The sequence below is a fragment of the Ranitomeya variabilis genome, chromosome 5 (assembly GCF_051348905.1).
Source record: "Ranitomeya variabilis isolate aRanVar5 chromosome 5, aRanVar5.hap1, whole genome shotgun sequence".
Lineage (NCBI taxonomy): Eukaryota > Metazoa > Chordata > Amphibia > Anura > Dendrobatidae > Ranitomeya > Ranitomeya variabilis.
The window spans coordinates 124,512,651-124,531,873 of NC_135236.1; the positions used below are offsets into that span (position 1 = coordinate 124,512,651).

The 19,223-nt window shown below is 42.7% G+C and overlaps 1 protein-coding gene across 1 annotated transcript in view; it reads right to left on the reverse strand.

Moving 5' to 3' along the window:
- Positions 1-19,223, reverse strand: part of NOX5 (NADPH oxidase 5) — a 110,532-nt gene that overhangs the window by 41,190 nt on the left and 50,119 nt on the right. The window contains exons 2-7 of the mRNA XM_077260857.1: positions 7,093-7,216; positions 4,395-4,545; positions 2,374-2,584; positions 1,848-2,082; positions 1,590-1,743; positions 1,334-1,509 (exon numbers count right to left, since the gene is read on the reverse strand). Of these exons, the coding sequence (XP_077116972.1) occupies positions 1,334-1,509; positions 1,590-1,743; positions 1,848-2,082; positions 2,374-2,584; positions 4,395-4,545; positions 7,093-7,212 (1,047 nt within the window). The 5' untranslated portion in view covers positions 7,213-7,216. The remainder of the gene's footprint in view (positions 1-1,333; positions 1,510-1,589; positions 1,744-1,847; positions 2,083-2,373; positions 2,585-4,394; positions 4,546-7,092; positions 7,217-19,223) is intronic.

Below are 19,223 nucleotides of genomic sequence, written 5' to 3' on the forward strand. Positions count from 1 at the left end.
CGGAGATCCCAGAGGTCTAATGCAGGGGTTCCACCAGTCCGATATGTAGAGCAGTGTGCTCTGTCTGTTTTTACACCTTTGTTGCCTCCTCTATAGGTGCTGTTTCCGCATTGCATGTTCCTCCATTACACTTTGACCCTGGTGCTGTGATGGCCGAGGACGACCATCATTAAGAAGGGAGGCATGTAAGAGGGTGGTGCTGTTATGGACAGTAAGGAACATGCTGTCACTTTAAGAGGCTGCACCCCCTTGTCTGGCGTGATGGAATGTTCTGCTTCTCCCCTGCAATAATGGTTGTAATGAACTAGTCTGTGCAGAGTGCAGGTGTGGAGCTGGAGCAGCGTGTGTGAGCTGAGGCTGCCGCAGAGAGGACTTTTTGTGTGGATAGCTGAAAGAGAGAAGAACTGTGTCCTGATATAGCTGCAAGAGAGCAACGAAGATACAGAGAAAGGGATTTACAGTTTCCAGGAGCATCCCATGATCCAGAAGCAAGGAGAAGACCACGCTTCACAGAGCTGACAGAAAGCCGTGCGCACCACCATATTAGACTGCTGGGGGTCCCCCCTCGGACTGGAGCTGATTCTCCAACATCACCGTGAGTTTGTTCCTGTTTGGTGCACCTGTTAGGGCCTAGTGTAGGCTTCAATAGTTAGTACACGGGAGCCGTGTGGCCTGCTTAGTAAAGGCCAGGGAGGTTATACGTAGAGTAGCATCATCACTTGTTTATTGTTTACATTTGCTGGTTAGACATATGTTGAGTCTGTAATAGTTGGAGCACCGTGCTATTTTACGGAAAAGATAAAGTTTATAACTCTTGTAAATTGTCTTTTGCCATTGTATACCCGTTTGCATCTTCCTCATTCACTTCGTTCCTTGCCTTCCAATAAATCTACCCTTTGTTGTTTGCACCTCATCTTGTGTACAGTAGTCATCCTGCACTGTGGTGGTCCCCCGGCCATCGCTTCATAGCAGCATGTCATTGCGACCTTGTGGAGCACAACTACCGTTTGCTGTGTAGTCCAAGCATAACTCTTCAAGTAGTCATTACATTTCATGCAGACTTCTCTTGTTTAGTATTTCCCCCCTTTCCTGTTCCAACTACTATTTCACCACTAAAACATTTATGACATTCACAACATACACGATTAAAGATGAACATGGTCAACATGACTGATTTTGACAAAACTAGATGACCAACTAATTTGTATGGAGGTGTCATAACTCTTCCCAAAGGGTTGATGTCAGATAAGAGAAGGAACGGCCCCACATGGGTAATTCTATTGTATAGCAATTACTTGCTGATTAGATTACTTTGTTCATTTACAATACTCACCTCAAAGTGTCCTCCTTTCCTTACAAAGGTGCTGGAACACACCTGCATAAGGCAGATGAGAAGTTGTAGCAAGATTCCAGTGATGGAGGCACTGCCATACACCCAGCCAATGCCAGGCCGCAGTGTCAGGAAATATTCCCAGAATGTATATGAACCTGGGTCTATGGCCTTGTTTACTACAGGAAAACAAAGGTGTTAATTGCAGGACTGACAAAAACTTCCTCAATGTTTCCCTGCAAAGTGCCTTTCTACTTACTGAAATTGATAATATGGGCAGCAGTGTGAACCACAGTGAGGATGACAACGGTATATCCAACCATTTCATGCAGAATAACATTCTGATCCAATGGAAGGAAATTCACAACGAAGGTGGCACGTAGCCATGTCAGACAGCGACGGAGCATCAAAACCTGACAGCAGAGAAAAGACTATACATGAGGCATTGGAACTGCTATGAACACCAGGGGTACAGAACACAGGCCAACAATTTAAAATGTCTGACTTAACCACCTACCACAATAAATGTGCAGTTAAAGTTTAGGCACTGACCACAGCCCTTGGCCACCATGATCCAGCCTCCAAGACTAGAATGATTGACGGCTGCCAGCGTGAAGAGCAGTATGTTAACACAGCCATAGGAGAACATGAAGAGAACCTTGCTGCGATTGTTGTGCCAGTAAGCTCGGGTCAGGTAGCGGGGGGTGTGATTCTTCTTTTTTAGTGTTGGAGGTTTCAGCCAGTTGGCAGCGCTGAAATGGATGTGGAAAACAGAGAAGGAAAACATAAATAACATGTTGTTCCCACAATTAGCAATAATGTGGGTGGCATTGGGCCTCTGTGGGGATCATGGTTCAACTAACAGGTTTGGATTTTTAAAAAGTAATTTTAAAAGATATTTTTTTGCTTAATACATAATTCCCCATCGCCGGTGTCTGCTGTGTTACTGTAGAGATTGCAGCCAGTCAATGGCCTCATAGGTCACATACATATGAAAGGTCACAGACATATGAAAGGAAATTACTGATTCCAAATCCAACTACCTGATGGTAAGATTTTCCATGACTTCTGGGAAACGCTCCAGTTCTTCCTTTAGTTCTTGAAAAGTGATGGATCCACTGTTGTCCTTGTCGGCGGACTGGAAAAGTACAAGAGTTAAGTCGTCCAACTTCTCTTCTGGCAGTGAGATGGCATTTTCCAGCAGGCAGGAGCTCAGCACTGTGCGCAGCTCATCTGGGTCAATGGAACCACTGCCTAAATTATACAGAAGTCAATGTTACCGCTTTTAGGAGACAGTCATATCGATTTATATAAATGTATTCACAAGTACTATGATTAAGTTTATTTCTACTGTTAAATAGGACCTGTCACTTGCTCAAAAAAATTTGGTTAAAGTGGACCTGAGCTTTTTGCTCTTGGTTTATTCCCAATGTTCCCCTGAGTATTCTGAGTATTTATTTATCTTTTTTAAATCTGCCATATGGTTCCAGAGATCTGGGCCTTTTTTTACTTAGTGCTCATTTCTTTGCTCTTTCCTAGGGGGAGTTGCTCACGGGGGAGAGAATCTTAGCGACACGCCCACACAGAATCCCGTGAGCCACACCCCTTAGTAATGAGTATAACAATTAGCACAAAATAAAAAGGCCCATATCTCTGGAACCATTTTTTTTTTCTAATAATCAGGGGAGCAGCAGAAAATAAGAGCTAAATCTGACCATTTTTGACCTGGTGACAGGTTTTCTTTAAATGTCTTGTTAAAAAAAAACTAGGCTTCCCTGATTCTTTCTCTTTTTTTTTATCTTTGCACTGCGTCACTCCATTGCAAAGATATTTATATCTGTTGCTTTTGGAGTGCAATATGTGAAATTTCGGCTTGCAGACTAACTGGGCTTTTCTTCAGAACCTACCCTTTGGGAGTGCGCTTTCTCCTGTCCCAGACAGTGACAATCACGGCTCGGCAGCTGATCTAGCAGGCTCAGACACTGCTGAATAGTGATTGGCAGCATTAGGGAGGGAGATATGAAAGCTCACACCACCAGAGAAGACTCATAAGAAGCATCCAGTTGGTCTGCAAGCAGAGATTTCACATACTGAGCTCCGAAGGAAAGAAATGTGAATATTTTTGCAATGCAGTGACGCAGCTCAAAAACAAAAGAGCAGCAGAATCAGGGGACATCAGGGATTTTTAAATGGTAGTTAATTAACATTTTTTGAGCAAGTGACTGGTCCTATTTAAGCATTCAACCAGCAGCCCAAGTGGGAATAAACAGTGTCACCAGACTACTACTTCCTGCTTTAGTGTAGTGGAAGGCAGCTCGTTCTTTTGGTTCATCCCTCACATGAGCAATAGAATATTCCTAGGCACACAAATTCAGGTTTCTTTAGAAATTTATAAATTCTCTTGACATATGAAGCGATTTTTTCGGGACGACAATCCCTTTCCATATTGGCATCATAATAAAAGTCCTTCATCTGGGCCGCCAATAACGAATGCGGCATGCCCAACCATCCATGCACACATGCCTGGCCACACAGCTTATACTGAAGCTTTTAAAAATCTCTTTATTCCAGTATTTGAAATTTGTCATATAAAGGTAATTCCAAGGACTGGGATAAAAGGGTTGATTCAAGGTAGACATTGGTGAACACAGGTTATTCCATTCAATTAGGTGCGGTCCGACTTCTGTGAGCGAAGTGACAGTGGCTGTAGAAAATGCCTTTCTACTTTGGCCCCACTTTCCATGGAGGATCACTGGAGACACAGCAGTTGGACACTTGGACATAGATGGCTAATTGTAGCAGTGAGCCTCTACAAGGTCGCATGCTTTAAATTGACCTTATCAAAAAGTCTTTGTTGCCAACAGCCAAGAAATCTGTCTGTATGATTCCATTTCAAAACTACCGTACTTTGAAAAAATGCAACTCTGGTGATGAGAGGAGAAGGACCCTTCCAGTTTTGATACATGAGGTCCATAGATTCGAGTGTACAGATCTTGTTATGTTCAGTTGTGATCACAGTATGTTGTTGACACCGACTGGAATCCCAAAAGCCCCATACAATTACCATCAACGTCATATACTTGGAATAGGAATCGCAGTTTGTCGGTATCACTTCCATGGATTAGGAGGTTAAAAGCCTTTAGTAACTCATCCAGGCTAATGGAGCCACTGCCATCTGAATCAAACAAGGCAAAGAAACGCTCTGCGAAGAAAGACTGAAGCAAAGATGGAATTAGATGGAAGCTATCGATGTGTCATGTTATACTGTTATAAAGTCATATACATTATGGGCCATATAGAACTGCTCTGCAAACATTCCACCAGGACCGTTCTACTATACGCCCCAATACGTCCGTGGCCCATCTGCCCACACCATGCCATGTAGGTGTATGTTCCAATCCTTAATAGTTTCAATCAAGTACCATCATAAGGCCGTGTTCACACATTCTGGATCCTGCCGGACTGTAGGTAAGTGATAAATGTCGTATTCCACTGCTCCTGAGAACTGGGGTCTAATCCCCAGTTCCTTCTCACTGCAGGAGCATTGAAAGCCGTGGCATGGTCGCACAGGACTGGTACCCTCCATTTATGTCTATGAGGGCCGGTGCTGACGATCATTTTCTCCACATCCGAGAAAATCGGTCCGATTATGCTAATCACAACTTTGAGAACCAATTTCCTCAGATGTAGAGAATTAAAAATAAAGTTTCTCCATTTATGTCATCTGAGTGCGGTCCGATGTTTTCCACAAAGCCATAGACCTGAACAGGCAAGTGCGATCTGATCGGAGGCAAATCGTGTATGCTGCAATTTTTTTGGGGGACCACGTAAAAAATTGGACATGTGCACAGCCCCACGAAATAACATGGGGGCGAGTGCCAAAGCCACAGATAGCACTGCATTGTACGGTCGTCTGCACAAGCCCTAAGACTGATGGAGGTGACGAGCGCTGCACTGTTATTTCCATCAGTCCAATACACGCTGAAGTTAGCGAGCGCCTTTTTAATATATTTTTGTAACTGATAGATTATCATCATTTTTGCAATTACGACCTGACATAAACGAAAACAACTTCACCATTTTTCTTTCGTAGTTATGTTTTTATATTACCTTCATCCCGCTCCCCATACTTACACAGCTACCAAACGTTGTGCTAAAATAGCATCAACATCAGAGTTTTTTCTTCAAGTTTGCAAATGCATTGGATTTCATATACATTTTACAAATCAATCCATTCCTGTAGAGATAAAAGTGCAATGGGCAGCAGGGTGGCTCGGTGGTTAGCACTGTTACTTTTGGGGTCCTGGGTTCAAATCCCACCAAGGACAACATCTGCAGGAAATTTGTATGTTTCCAACCACATTCCAAAGGCATACCGATAGGAACCAATGGGGACAGTGATGACAATGTCCATAAATCACTGCGGAATATGATGGTGTTATACAAGATGGTAAAATAAATAATAAGTGCTGCATGACGGAGTCTAGACCTTTAGGCTGTTTTCACATTGAATGCTTTATTTCCCCATAGCCTAAATAGTGATTAATACATGAGTAAAATTGTTCCAGGCCCTGCACGCCAGATCTACCACTGGGGCAGAATGACAGACCCTGTCACAGATTTTGCATCATTCACCATTTCAGCCCATGCGATCATTTGCTTTGGAGGACCATAGTGGGACAATGCTGCCATCTTCTGGTCTTAAATGGAACTGTCATCAGATTTCACAGTACAAACTAATTCATTACTGAATAGGTCAGACAGGCTAAGACTGGCCTCAAGGGGAACAGCCGAATTCCCCTGTGGGCCCCCTGTGCAGGAGTGGGACTGGCAAACTCTATTTGGGGAGAGTTTGGCACACTACACTTAATGCAGGGGGGGAATCTCATCATTCATTTAAAGGGGTTATCTGAAACTATTTTTTTCAATAGGCCTACGAACCACAGACAAGCAGTTGCTATGCTAAACACCCGCCTGTTCTACGTGGCGCTCACTCAGAGTGCCAGCGATTCTGCTGCATCACTTCTGGACTGCTGATGGGGTGTGACTGCTGATGTCATGCTGAATGACAACCAGCTTCCCGCAGGTAGGCAGCGAGGATATGACTGGAAATCAGCATGACATCTGCAGACATGACGTCTCGATGAGGACAGCCAAGGACACAGCCTCTTGGGCTAGGCCACGTGAGGCCTTATTTCTGAGGACTTAGAGAAGCCCTGCATTGGAGAGATCGGCATTCTCTAAAAGCTTTCAGTCAGCATTTCTGATTATTTGAGACTCAGCCATGCAAGCACCTTTCTACTTCAATATCAGGACGTACCGCTACCATCTTACATCTGAATATATATGCGCATATATAAATAACTTTATAGAGGTCTAGTTAGGAGAAAAGGCCTCTTCTGTAAGAGACACTTCAAAAACTGCTCTGAGCAGGCGATTACTAAAGTACTGGCACAACACTATCATTTTTTTAAAATTTATGCATAGAAAGGGTTAATCACTTGTATTTTGCTTACATATAACTTAATTCTGCTAACTGTACCTGAATATTCTCTTAGTCGGAATTATTTAGAGTCACTGCTGTCCGCGTCTTTGTTATTTCTACACTGTTTACCTACCATCCTTTCCTTTGTTTTTATAAACTGGTTAGTGAATATTCAGATTAATCTTTGTGCGCGTCTGCTGATTGCTGCTGTACCTCTCATCCTCTCTTATATCCAATTGTCCAAGTAATAATATTATCTGTAAAGCTCCAGACCAACCTCTTTAACCTTCAGGGCTGTCTTGAATTCTTCTAGATCAATTTCTTTGTCTTCTCCAGCAATGCTCTCAAACTGCTTGGTTACCCAATCCAGCCACTTTGCATCCTCATCTGTGGTCATGATGCTAGAATAAGAAATAATATGTAACAAAACTACATCTCAAAGATGCTTCGACTCTATGACATTCTGACGGACCAGACTCCTTGTACAATGTGACAGTGTCAAACTGGCGGGCGTAGACCCTCTGCGTGACGAACTAGGCTTTAACCGGAAGGTCATTACCCGGGGCATAGTGTCTACTGGGCATTAACCTGCCCTCCGATGGCAAAGTGAGACTTGGCTGCTGGCAGACACCAAACATGACTCCATGGTAGTCCCTGGATGCCAAGCTCCACCAAGAAGCCAGACGGTGCATGGCGATGGGAAGGGGAGCACTGCCACTAGGGAAAGATAAGAGGTGCAACCCCTGAAACCTTCCCTGCATAACCTTGAGCTCCATGACATCTCTCGATGGGCTATTTCACCCCATGTGGCGATCGCGCTCCTATAAGTGTCTTACCCTAAGCACGGCCCTGGCTAGTGCGCTGGGCAGCAGGAACACTAGTCCTGCTCTACAATCTAAACACAAAGGGAAACAGACAAGGGTAAAAGAAACAGCAATAACTCAATGCGCACCCAGACTACAGAAAGGTATAAAGGAAAGGAAGGCTTAAACAAACCAAAAGGGAGATAAAGTAAAGGAAGAGACCAAACAAACTTCCAAACAGCAATCTCAGAAGACGACTCCTAGATGACTTCTCTTTCCCCAGATCACACCTCCCTACTGATGCCAAGATATAGCAAGTTATCACTGGCAACTATCCAAGCTAAGAGGTGAGTACTTATACCAGAGGGGAGTGGAGAAATCAGAAGAGCTGAGATAACCCAGGACTGAAAGCTTCAAGAGACAAACAGAACTGCTTAATCCTTGCAATAAAAGAACAAGGGAAATTAACACAGCTAACTGGAAAGCAAATAGATCCAACCAGTGCAGGCGTGCATGTAGCCAAAAGCAGGGATCTTCTGACGGTTTCCCCGTGACAGACAGGTTGCTGTTAAAATAAAATTAAATATATAAACTAAATATATAAACTTTGATACATGGATCAGTTCACAATGTCAAAACTTGAATAAACTACTATACATCAACTTGCAGTACTAGTCAAAACTTTGAACCCACCTGTTGATGCAATGGTTTTTATTGAAATATGTACATTGTAGATTCAGACTTAAGGCAGCAAAATCATGAACACATATAGAAGCAAGGAGTGAAGAAACATGCTGAAACCATCCAGATTGTGTGTTAAACCTTAAATTTGTGAACCTTTTACTCTAACGACAGCTTTACACCTTCTTGGCATTCTCTCTGATTCATCATGTAGTCACCTAGAATGACTTTCCAACCGTCTTGAAGGAGCTCCCTGAGGTGCTGAGCACTTGTTGACTGCCTTTCCTTCACTCTGTGATCCAATTCATCCCAAACTATTTCATGTGGATTGAGGTGGAGTGTTTGTGGAGGTCATGTCATCTGTTGCAGCGCTCCATCCCCCTACTTGGTCACATAGCTCTTACATAGCCTGGAGATGTGTTTTGGATCATTGGCCTGGTGTAAAACAAATGATGGTCTACTGAGTGTAAATCAGATGGGATGGCATGTTGTTACAGAAAGCTGTGGTAGCAAAGTTGGGTAATGTGTCACCAGTAACGCACCTCCACACATCATACCTCCCCTTCGTGCTTCACGATAGGCACTACTTATGTAGAAACCATCCGATTATCTTTTCTGCTTCTCACAAAGACATTGTAGTTGGTACCAAAAATCTCAAATTTTGACTCATCAGACCACCATTCAGATATCAATGATCTAATGTCCAGTTATTGCTTTTTTGGCACAAACAAGTCTCCATTCCTTCTATGTGGTCCTCAGTTGTGGCTTCTTTGCAGTAATGCAACATAAATCCCTGCTTCTCACATGCTCCTCTGGACCGTTGATGTTCATACGTGTCTGCTACTTGGGGTACTACTGGTCCTTCAGTCATGGTGTGTAGGGTATTATACTTTATGTTCTTTTTTTTTTACTTGCACACAGTATCATTATTTGATTACTAATAATTGTTATAATTTTCTGCCTTTGTGGTTTACATTGCTTATATAATTATGTACTTCTTATTTACATAATCATGTATTTTTGTTATTTTATGACTAATATTCTTTTTCTGTGTAGTTTCTTTGTATTTTGCACCTACTGATAAATATTTGTATATTTTTATCTATAATATGAATAATTATTACATCAATCTATGTATGGAACTCATATATGACAACACTGCCCTAATGGGCATTTGATGGGGTTTGTTTTTTTAATTTCCTGTTAATTTTTTATGATGGCGCTTTTATGCAAATGAAGTTTTTGATCATGTATTATTTTTGTTGGCTTTCTAAGAGTAATTTGTAGGATGTAGCATTTAATAGAGGTACTCTCTAATTTTGTTTTTTGGATAGGAATTGATTATAGGTTTCATAGTCCATTCTTGGCTATTTATTGTGCCTTCTACCTGATGTCTGTGCATCGTTTCTGCTGGCTGTTATCTGAGGTGCTGTCAATTGGTGGATTCTGAGATTGGTAACTGATGATCATATTTAAGATTGTAGCAATTTTCTCGATTTACTGACCTTCATGTCTTAGGCTAGGTTCACAATGCGTTAGTGGGTATCCGCTAACGGAATCCGTTACATAGCGGCACTAACGCAATGTAACGGATCCGTTAGCGCACCCATTGACTGCAATGTATGTAACGCATCCCTAACGCATGCCATTTTTGGCATGCATTAGCGATGTGCCGTTATTTTGTGACGGACCTTGAACGCTGTCTGCAGCGTTTTTGGGTCCGTTCTCGCTAGCGCAGATCGGGCATCTGCGCTAGCGCGATTGATAAACGCGATCCCTTTTTGGATATTGCGTTAACGCAGTCCGTTAGCGTATGCGCTAAACGGACTGCACTAACGCAATGTGAACCTAGCCTTATAGTAATGATGGACTTTCATTTCTCTTTACTCAGTTGAGCGGTTCTTGCCATATTCTGGCTTAGAACGATTGTGGAATAGGGCTCAGCATTGTTTGGAGCTGTGTATCTACACTGCCAGTGGTATACCGCCAATGGCAGCAGACCATGTGGCCGCTATGAGTTCTGCGAGTCGGGGGGGCCCAGTGCCAGATTCATACTTTAAACTGTAGTGGCATTCTACTCCTGGATGCTGATATAATTGAAAACAATGATGGGAGAGGGAGCCGTCAACTGACCCTCCCTCGTCCATCATTCCGCCTCTGTGTCTGAGCTCTGTGATTAGTCTGTAGATTAGTCGGGCAGCAGAGTGTAGGATGGATTGGAGTGGTGCCAGATGGCTAGAGGGGAGGCCAGAGAGTAGAAGGTTGCAGTAGTCAATGCGGGAGATGATAAGGGCGTGCAGTAGTGTTTTTGTGGTTTCGTGGTCAAGGAATGTGCGGATCCAGGAAATATTTTTGATTTTGAGACGGCAAGAGGAGGCAAGGGCTTGGATATGTGGCTTGAAAGAGAGGGCAGAGTCGAGGATCACCCCGAGGCACCGAGCACGCAGGACCCATGAGCAGCCATCGACAATGATGGATAGGTCTGGTGGAGGGGTAGAGTGAGATGGGGGAAAGATGAAGAAATCTGTTTTGTCCATGTTCAGTTTTAGAAAGCGAGCAGAAAAGAAGGCCGAGATAGCAGACAGACAGTGTGGGATTTGGGTACATACCCTTATTAATCCTGGTTGACAAACCCAGGAATACATTTTCCTTAAATTATGGTAACTGTATCTGAGATTCTATATTTTATTAGACTCTAATATAATGCATCCCTCCATAGGCAGACTCTAATATAATGCAGCCCCCCATAGGCAGACTCTATAGTATAATTCTGCACCTCATAGGCAGACTCTAATATAATGCAGTCACCCATAGGCAGACTGTAATATACCGTAGCCCCCCATAGGCAGACTAATATAATGCAGCCTCCCATAGGCAGACTCTAATATAATACAGCCCCCCATAGGCAGACTGTAATATAATCCACCACCTTAGGCCTCTATATTATAATGCACCTCCATAAGAAAATAAATAAATCCAATACTCGTCTCTCTTCCTCCTGGTTCCTCCGCTGCTGAGCTCCCGCACATCTCCGGACAGCGGGCGCCGAGTAGTGACGCTGATAGTTACAGTAACCTAGCTCCGGGTGGGCCCCTCAGATTGCGGGTCCGGGATAACTACCCCCCGGTAGCTACACTACTAGATCCATAGATATGTCAGTGATATGCAACTGATGAAAAAATGAAAACAAAATTTGTAAAATATCACAATTTATTCAGTATCATACCACACATGGAAATAAATGCATTTATGCGCCTTGGCTGCTATCAATGAGGTTATTAATGGTTGTATAAGAAATATTCTGCCATACTTAAATGCACTTGGCCAAATCCTCAACATCCGCTGCTGGCAGCTGCCTTTACAGTGCTCGTTGAGAGACAAGTCCGAAGATGCTGCAGGCCATGATAGAATGTTTAGGCCACACAGGCTGCTCACAGTGGCAGAAGCAGGGCCACCATCAGGGCATTACTGCCCTTACTGGCTCCAGGGGCAGGATTCGGCCGTTCTTTCAGTAACTGAAGGTGTGTCTTGGGACGTACATTCAGTTGAAATCTATTGCTGTGCAGAACCTGCTTCCTGCACTGCAATAGAAGCCATCAGCCAATCAGGGGCCGTCAGCTGACATCGACGCCAGCCTATGACATCACTGTAATGTGCTGGTGCATCTGCACTTCAAATGGTTGATGGTTGGAGACATAAGGGGGTCAGGATGAGAGGACATATATTGGGGCAGGATGGAGACATGTTGGGGAAAAATTGGGGAATGTGCTCTAGATAACTTTGCTATTTTCTGCAGATACGAGTCCTGGCTGGTAGAAGTTATGGCGGTCTGCACTGGATGACGAAGAAAAGCGAAGATAAATATCTTCAATTAGAGACGTCACTGGTAACTCAGTGTGTTACCTGTACACTTGCGCTATATACAGAGCTTCTGTGTATAATGTCACCGGTGATCCCTGTATTACTGTACACTGAAACACTATATACAAAGGTACTGTGTATAATGTCAACGGCGAGTCACTGTATTACCTGTACACTTACACTATACACTGTATACTATGAACAGAGCTCCTGTGTCTGGTCATGGCATGACAGTATTTGTTCCTTGTATGTGGTATTATTTGGTCACTATGTGGTGGTAATATGTGGTCTGGTCATAGTGTGGCGGTATTTGTCTGTGACTGGTGTTACATGTGAGGGTCACTGTATGTTCCCCTCAGGATGCGCACGGCGGCATATTGAGGCCATGAGAGTGCATTGCAGTTACAGGCATAGCTGTAAACTGGATGATATGGTTCCCAGCTGCGATCCGGAGGATATCGATGTTTTGCTTTGAACTTTGCTGGGTCACTGCCTCATCACTGCACAGGGTGCTACCGCAGCAATACAGGTAGTCTTCGGTCACTATGTGGTGGTAATATGTGGTCTGGTCATGGTGTGGCGATATTTGTCCCTTGAATATGGTATTATTGGTTGTTTTAAAAAAAAATGTATGTCACACTTTCCCTTAAAGAAAAATAAATAAAAAATATACGTAAAAGAGTTTTGGATATTGTAAGAAATGTTTAACAGGTTAGGGTTTGCTGCCAAAAGAGTCTACCTAGTCGTGATGTCGACCTAAAAAATCTTTAGGCCAAAATAAAAGCTGCTGGCTGTGATCTGGTGTTAGATGGGAACTGTTAATGTATGATTTGTGAGAATGTGGTGCAGATGTGGAGTTTTTCCAATAGTGGGCGGTGGGACTGTGGAAGGTTGAGGGGTGGAGGCGGAGCTGGCGTGGAGCCTGGGCGGGCCACTATGGGGCCATAAAATTCCTGGTGACAGCCCTGAGCATGAGCAGCATGTTGTTGTATTGAAAATCGTCAGTAAAGTTCAAGTCCTCTTCCTCTGTAAATTATCTATTTAGATATTTGAGTCAATTAACCCCTTTCCGATATCGGGCGTACATTTATGCTGATGTCGGACTCCCTCCCTTTGATGTGGGCTCTGGTGCTCAAAAGATTGTATCTGCACCAAAATGGTATCATTAAAAACATCAGCTCGGCGCGCAAAAAATAAGCCCTCTCCCAACCTGAGATCACAAAAAATGGAGACGCTACAGGTATTGGAAAATGGTGCCATTTTTTTTAACAAAGTTTGGAATTTTTTTCACCACTTAGATAAAAAAGAACCTAGGCATGTTTGGTGTCCATGAACTCGTAATGGAGAATCATAACGGCAGGTCAGTTTTAGCATTTAGTGAACCTAGCAAAAAAGCCAAACAAAAAAAAACAGCGTGGGATTGCACTTTTTTGCAATTTCACTGCACTTGGAATTTTTTTTCCTGATTTCCAGTACACGACATGGTTAAACCAATGGTGACGTTCAAAAGTACAACTCGTCCCGCAAAAAACAAGTTCTCACATGGCCTTGTTGACAGAAAAATAAAAAGTTACGGCTCTCTGAAGAAGGGGAGTGAAAAACGAAAATGCAAAACCAAAAAAAGCTCCGGAGGTGAAGAGGTTAAAAGGAAGTTTGGCTGTGTGACATGTACAGTAGGTAGTGACTTGTGCCTGCTCTAACTTGACCTTGTGAGGCATAAGCTACAGAAGGATTTGCGCATGGTATGCTGCAGCATTGCTGATCGTCAGATAGTTGGTATGCCGCTGGGATGTCTGGAGTACCTTTCACTTTTGAAGAGGAACAGTAACTACGGTAAGTTAAAAGTGGCCAGTGTTTGCTCCTATTTTATTCCTGCCGTTCCCCTGTGTATTGTGTTTTTTCTTGTTTTCGTTTTTTGTTAGTAAATCCGACAGTTTTGGAAATATGGATCTTTTTTATTTAGTGCTAATTTTTATGGTATTTACCAATAGGGTGTGCCTTACAGATTCCCTGTGGGCGTATTTTTAGTCTGCCCTGCATAATTGCCCCGTGAGCCACGCTGCCTCAGGGTATGTGCACACGTCAGGATTTCTTGCAGAAATTTCCTGAAGAAAACCGGAAATTTTCTGCAAGAAATCCGCATTTTTTTTTTTGCGTTTTTTTTCCGTTTTTTTCGTGGTTTTTTTAGCATTTTGCAAGCGTAATTAGCTTGCAGAATGCTAAAGTTTTCCAATCGATCTGTAGCATCGCTTGGAAAACTGATTGACAGGTTGGTCACACTTGTCAAACATAGTGTTTGACAAGTGTGACCAACTTTTTACTATAGATGCAGCCTATGCAGCATCTATAGTAAAAGATAGAATGTTTAAAAAAAAAAAATAAAATAAAAAAAATGGTTATACTCACCTGCAGACAGACGATCTCCTCAGCGGCGTCCGTTCCTATAGATGGTGCGTGCGCACAGGACCTTCGATTACGTCGCGGCTTGTGATTGGTCGCGTGTGCGGTCACATGAAAGGTCTCGCGACCAATCACAAGACCGCGACGTCATCGCAGGTCCTTCACACAGAGCATCTATAGGAACGGAAGAGAGAGGATGCACCGCTGAGAGGCTGGAAGACTCCGGGGCCATCGCAGGTGAGTATATCACTATTTTTATTTTAATTCTTTTTTTTTATACCAATTATATGGTGCCCAGTCCGTGGAGGAGAGTCTCCTCTCCTCCACCCTGGGTACCAACCGAACATAATCTGCTTACTTCCCGCATGGTGTGCACAGCCCCGTGCGGGAAGTAAGCAGATCAATGCACTCCTAGGTGTGCGGAATCCCCGCAATTCCGCATTTTTAATGAACATGTTGCTTTTTTTCCCGCGATGCGATTGTTTCGCGGAAAAAAATGCAACATTTGCACAAGAAATGCGGAATACACTGTAAAAAATAGGAGGCATGTGTTAGCGGTTTTTTCACGGTTTTTTCACGTTTTTATAGCGAAAAAACGTGAAAAATACTTAACGTGTGCACATGGCCTCAGACCATAAGATTATCACTAAATAATTAAGGGCCATATCTCCAACTGTTTGGCAGATTTAAGAAAATCAATAAACAGAATAATCAACGGAACAGAACAAAAACTGGACGCTTTTCACCTAGAGATCTATACTCTTCAACCGTTTCTAGACCTTTTTAGTCTTTTGATCATCCAGTACACTTGTCTGATAGCCTAACATAAAAAAAAAGCTGGGATGTGAGGACTCTAGATAGTTTTGAAGGATGACTTATTATGGAAGGACAGATATAGCACATAACATGTTCTGCTCCTTGTCAGATGCACCTGTGGATTGGGCTGAGGGTCCTCTGGTCGTGACAGTTCTGACAGAGAGGTAAAGTCAAAAAAACTTAAGAGACCATCATGTCTGCATTTCGCAGAGACAGCTGCTTTCGAGGATGACGTGAGCCTGTTACTTGTGCATATGACAATCACATCCCACCAACACAGATATTCCATGTGGTCAGAAAGGACCTCGTGTGCTCCTGTTCGTGAAGAAACTTATTTCCTGTGTTGCTATAGAAAAAACTGTGGGTGAAACAATTAATAATCCCAATAACACCACTTCATTGAACTACAAAAACACTTCAAGGGAAGGATAATATCAGACATTTTTTCACCAGTGAGCTAGATTGGGTTTTCATCGGTTTTTGGTCGGTTTGTTCCTTTTTTTCTTCTATTCAAAAAATAAATGGAGGTTTCTGAAGCTTCTTCTAGCAAGCTGTCAGGGAAACATGACAGCAGTAGGGTGCAACATAGATGGTGTCTGGGTGCTGTTTGTTTTTTTCACTAACGCATTAATTTGAATAGACAAGCTTGGTCGGGAAATTCGACTAGTCTCGATGTTTCCGAGAAAAATATACCTGGCTACAATCATGCAGCCAGGCTCTAATTCATGCTGCCCTCAGTTTGGGCAGAATAATTCAGCTATTTCCCTTCAATGGCATATTCCCATATTAGAAATTTATGGTATATTCACTTGAGATAGCAAAAATGTCAGATAATCTTGGCCCCATCCCTGAATCCTCCCCTAACTCCACAAGAAGAGTTCACTAAACCTTTCATGCTACCTACGGCCAAATCTGGCCAGAGGGTGAATAGAAAGTCTGCCAGGCATGCAGTGGTGTACCGCTAATAGTGGGAGACCACGCACTAGCTAAGGCGACTATGAATCAAGGGGGCACCAGCTCTCCCCTGACTGCCAACTGTATCCGCATACTGGATGCAGATACAGCTGAAAGTAATGATGGAGGAGATAGCTGTCAGCTGATGCTCCCTCCTCCATCATTCTCCCTGTTCGCCTGACATCTCAGCACAGTGGCCACGATGACATCATTACATCACGACTACTGTGATGAGTAGTGCAGACCACTCGCTGCAGAGACCGGAGCAGCGGGGGAACGGGAGAGGTTATGGTTTGCTTGTTTTTTAACCCCTTAGTGACCAGGCTAAATTTTTTAAATCTGACCAGTGTCACTTTATGTCGTAATAACGCTGGAATGCTTCAACATATCCCATTGATTTGGAGAATATTTTTTTTGATGACACATTATACTTTATGATGATTGTAAATTTAGATTGATATGTTTTGCGTTTATTTATAAAAAATATCAGAAATTTGACAAAAATTTAAAAAAATATATTTTCAAACAAAGAAATTTTCAAACTTTGAATGATTATCTCTTTAATCCAGACAGTCATACCACAGCAAAACATTAACAAATAATATTTCCCACATGTCGGCTTTACATCAGCACCATTTGAAAAATGTTATTTTATTTTGATAGCATTTTAGGAGGTTCAAAAATGTAGCAGCAATTTTTTTATTTTTCCAAGGAAATTTACAAAATTATTTTTTAGGGACCTATCCAGGTTTGAAATGACTTTGAGGGCCCTATAAGTTGGAAAACCTGCAAAACTGATACCATTTTAAAAACAGCACCCCCTGACATATTGAAAACTGCTGTCAGGTAGTTTATTAACCCTTAAGGTGATGTTAAGGAATGAATGCAAAGTGGCATGAAAGGAATGAAAAAGTGTATTTTTACCACCTAAATGTCGCTGACTTCTGAACAGGTTACTATAGCCGACAGACTCTAAGGCCGCTATTGGTCGTGAATTGCCATGGCAAACATCAGGACAACACAATCATGATCTCTGGGTGCCGATGAGGATAAAAAGGCAGAAGCCACACTCTGTTAACCAGTTATATGATGTAGTTACTATTGACAGCAGCATCTAAGGGGTTAAACAGATATGGTCGGTGCCAACGCTGATCCAGGCTGATGCAGCAAGTTGTCAGCTATAGAAGACAGCTGCTGGATTGTCACCTGTATGTGGATGCTATTCTTTTATATCTCAGGTCAGTAAAAAGACGTATTGGTGGTCATTAAGGGGTTAAATCAATGAGTACTTTTGTGGTGGCCATATTACTATGTGGAGGGCTATTTATGGGGCCAGCATAATAAGTGGAGGATCATTTGTGGGAGCCATCATAGTATGCAGAGGGCTATTTATGGGACACCAGGTGGAGGACTATTTGTGGGACCATCATGCTTTGTGGAGGGCTACTTGTGGGACCATCATACTAAGTGGAGGACTATTTGTGGGGCCATCATACTAAGTGCAGGGCTATTTGTGGGGCCATCATACTATGTGGAGGGCTATTTGTGGGGGCCATCATACTATGTGGAGGGCTATTTGCGGGGGCCATCATAATATGTGGAGGACTGTTTGTGAGGTCATCATACTATGTGGAGGACTATTTGTGGTGCCTTCATACTATGTGGAGGACTATTTGTGAGGTCATCACACTATGTGGAGGACTAGTTGTGGGGCCTTCATACTATGTGGAGGACTATTTTTGGGGCCTTCATACTATGTAGAGGACTGTTTGTGGGACCTTCATACTATGTAAAGGGCTATATGTGGGGCCATCATACTATTTGAAGTGCAATGTGGAGGCCATCATACTATTTGAAGTGCAATGTGGGGGCCATTATGTTATTTTGAGGGCTATTTGGGGGTTATCAAACTGTTTAGAGGGCCATCATAATAATTGGAATGCTACAGCTCTGGCAAAAATTATGAAACCACTACATCAAAAACCTGTCATGGGCATCCCAATCTCCAGACCAGAACCCCATTGAAAACCTCTGGAATGTAATCAAGAGGATGACGGATAGTCACAACAAGCCATCAAACAAAGAACTGCTTAACTTTTTGCACCAGAAGCAGTGTGAAAGACTGGTGGAAAGCATGCCAAGACGCATGAAAGCTGTGATTAAAAATCATGGTTATTCCACAAAATATTGATTTCTGATCTCTTCCTGAGTTAAAACATTAGTATTGTTGTTTCTAAATGATTATAAACTTGTTTTCTTTGCATTATTTGAGGTCTGAAAGCACTGGTTTGTTTTAATTTTGACCATTTCTCCTTTTCAGAAAAAAATACAAAATGTATTGCTTGGAAATTCGGAGACATGTTGTCAGAAGTTTATGGACTAAAAGAACAATTTACATTTTACTCAAAAATATACCTATAAAGAGAAAAATCAGACAAACTGAACATTTTGCAGTGGTCTCTTAATTTTTGCTAGATCTGTATGTGGATTACTATTTGGAGTGCTATGGGAGGCCATTATACTGTGTGGAGGGCTGTGTTGGAGGGCCATTATACTGTCCAGCAGGCTATGTGGGTCCATTACACTTTTTGGAGTGATAGTGTGGGCCATTATAGTGTGTGGGGACACTAAGAGGCTTCAATAGGGGCACATTTACTTTGTAAGGGCTGCAAAATTGTAGCATATGCTATTCTGTGCCCGAAGATTTTTTATTTTTGCGGGTTGGGGGGACTCAATTAGGACTTTTGTTATGGGGCCCTGTGATTTCTATGTATGCCCCTGCAGGCATGCATGCAACTGTCTTCCATTCTAGAGATAGGTGTTGAACCCTCATCTCTCAGTCATGCCATAAATGTCTAAGTTAACAATTCCCCTTTAAAAGCTTAGTCCCATC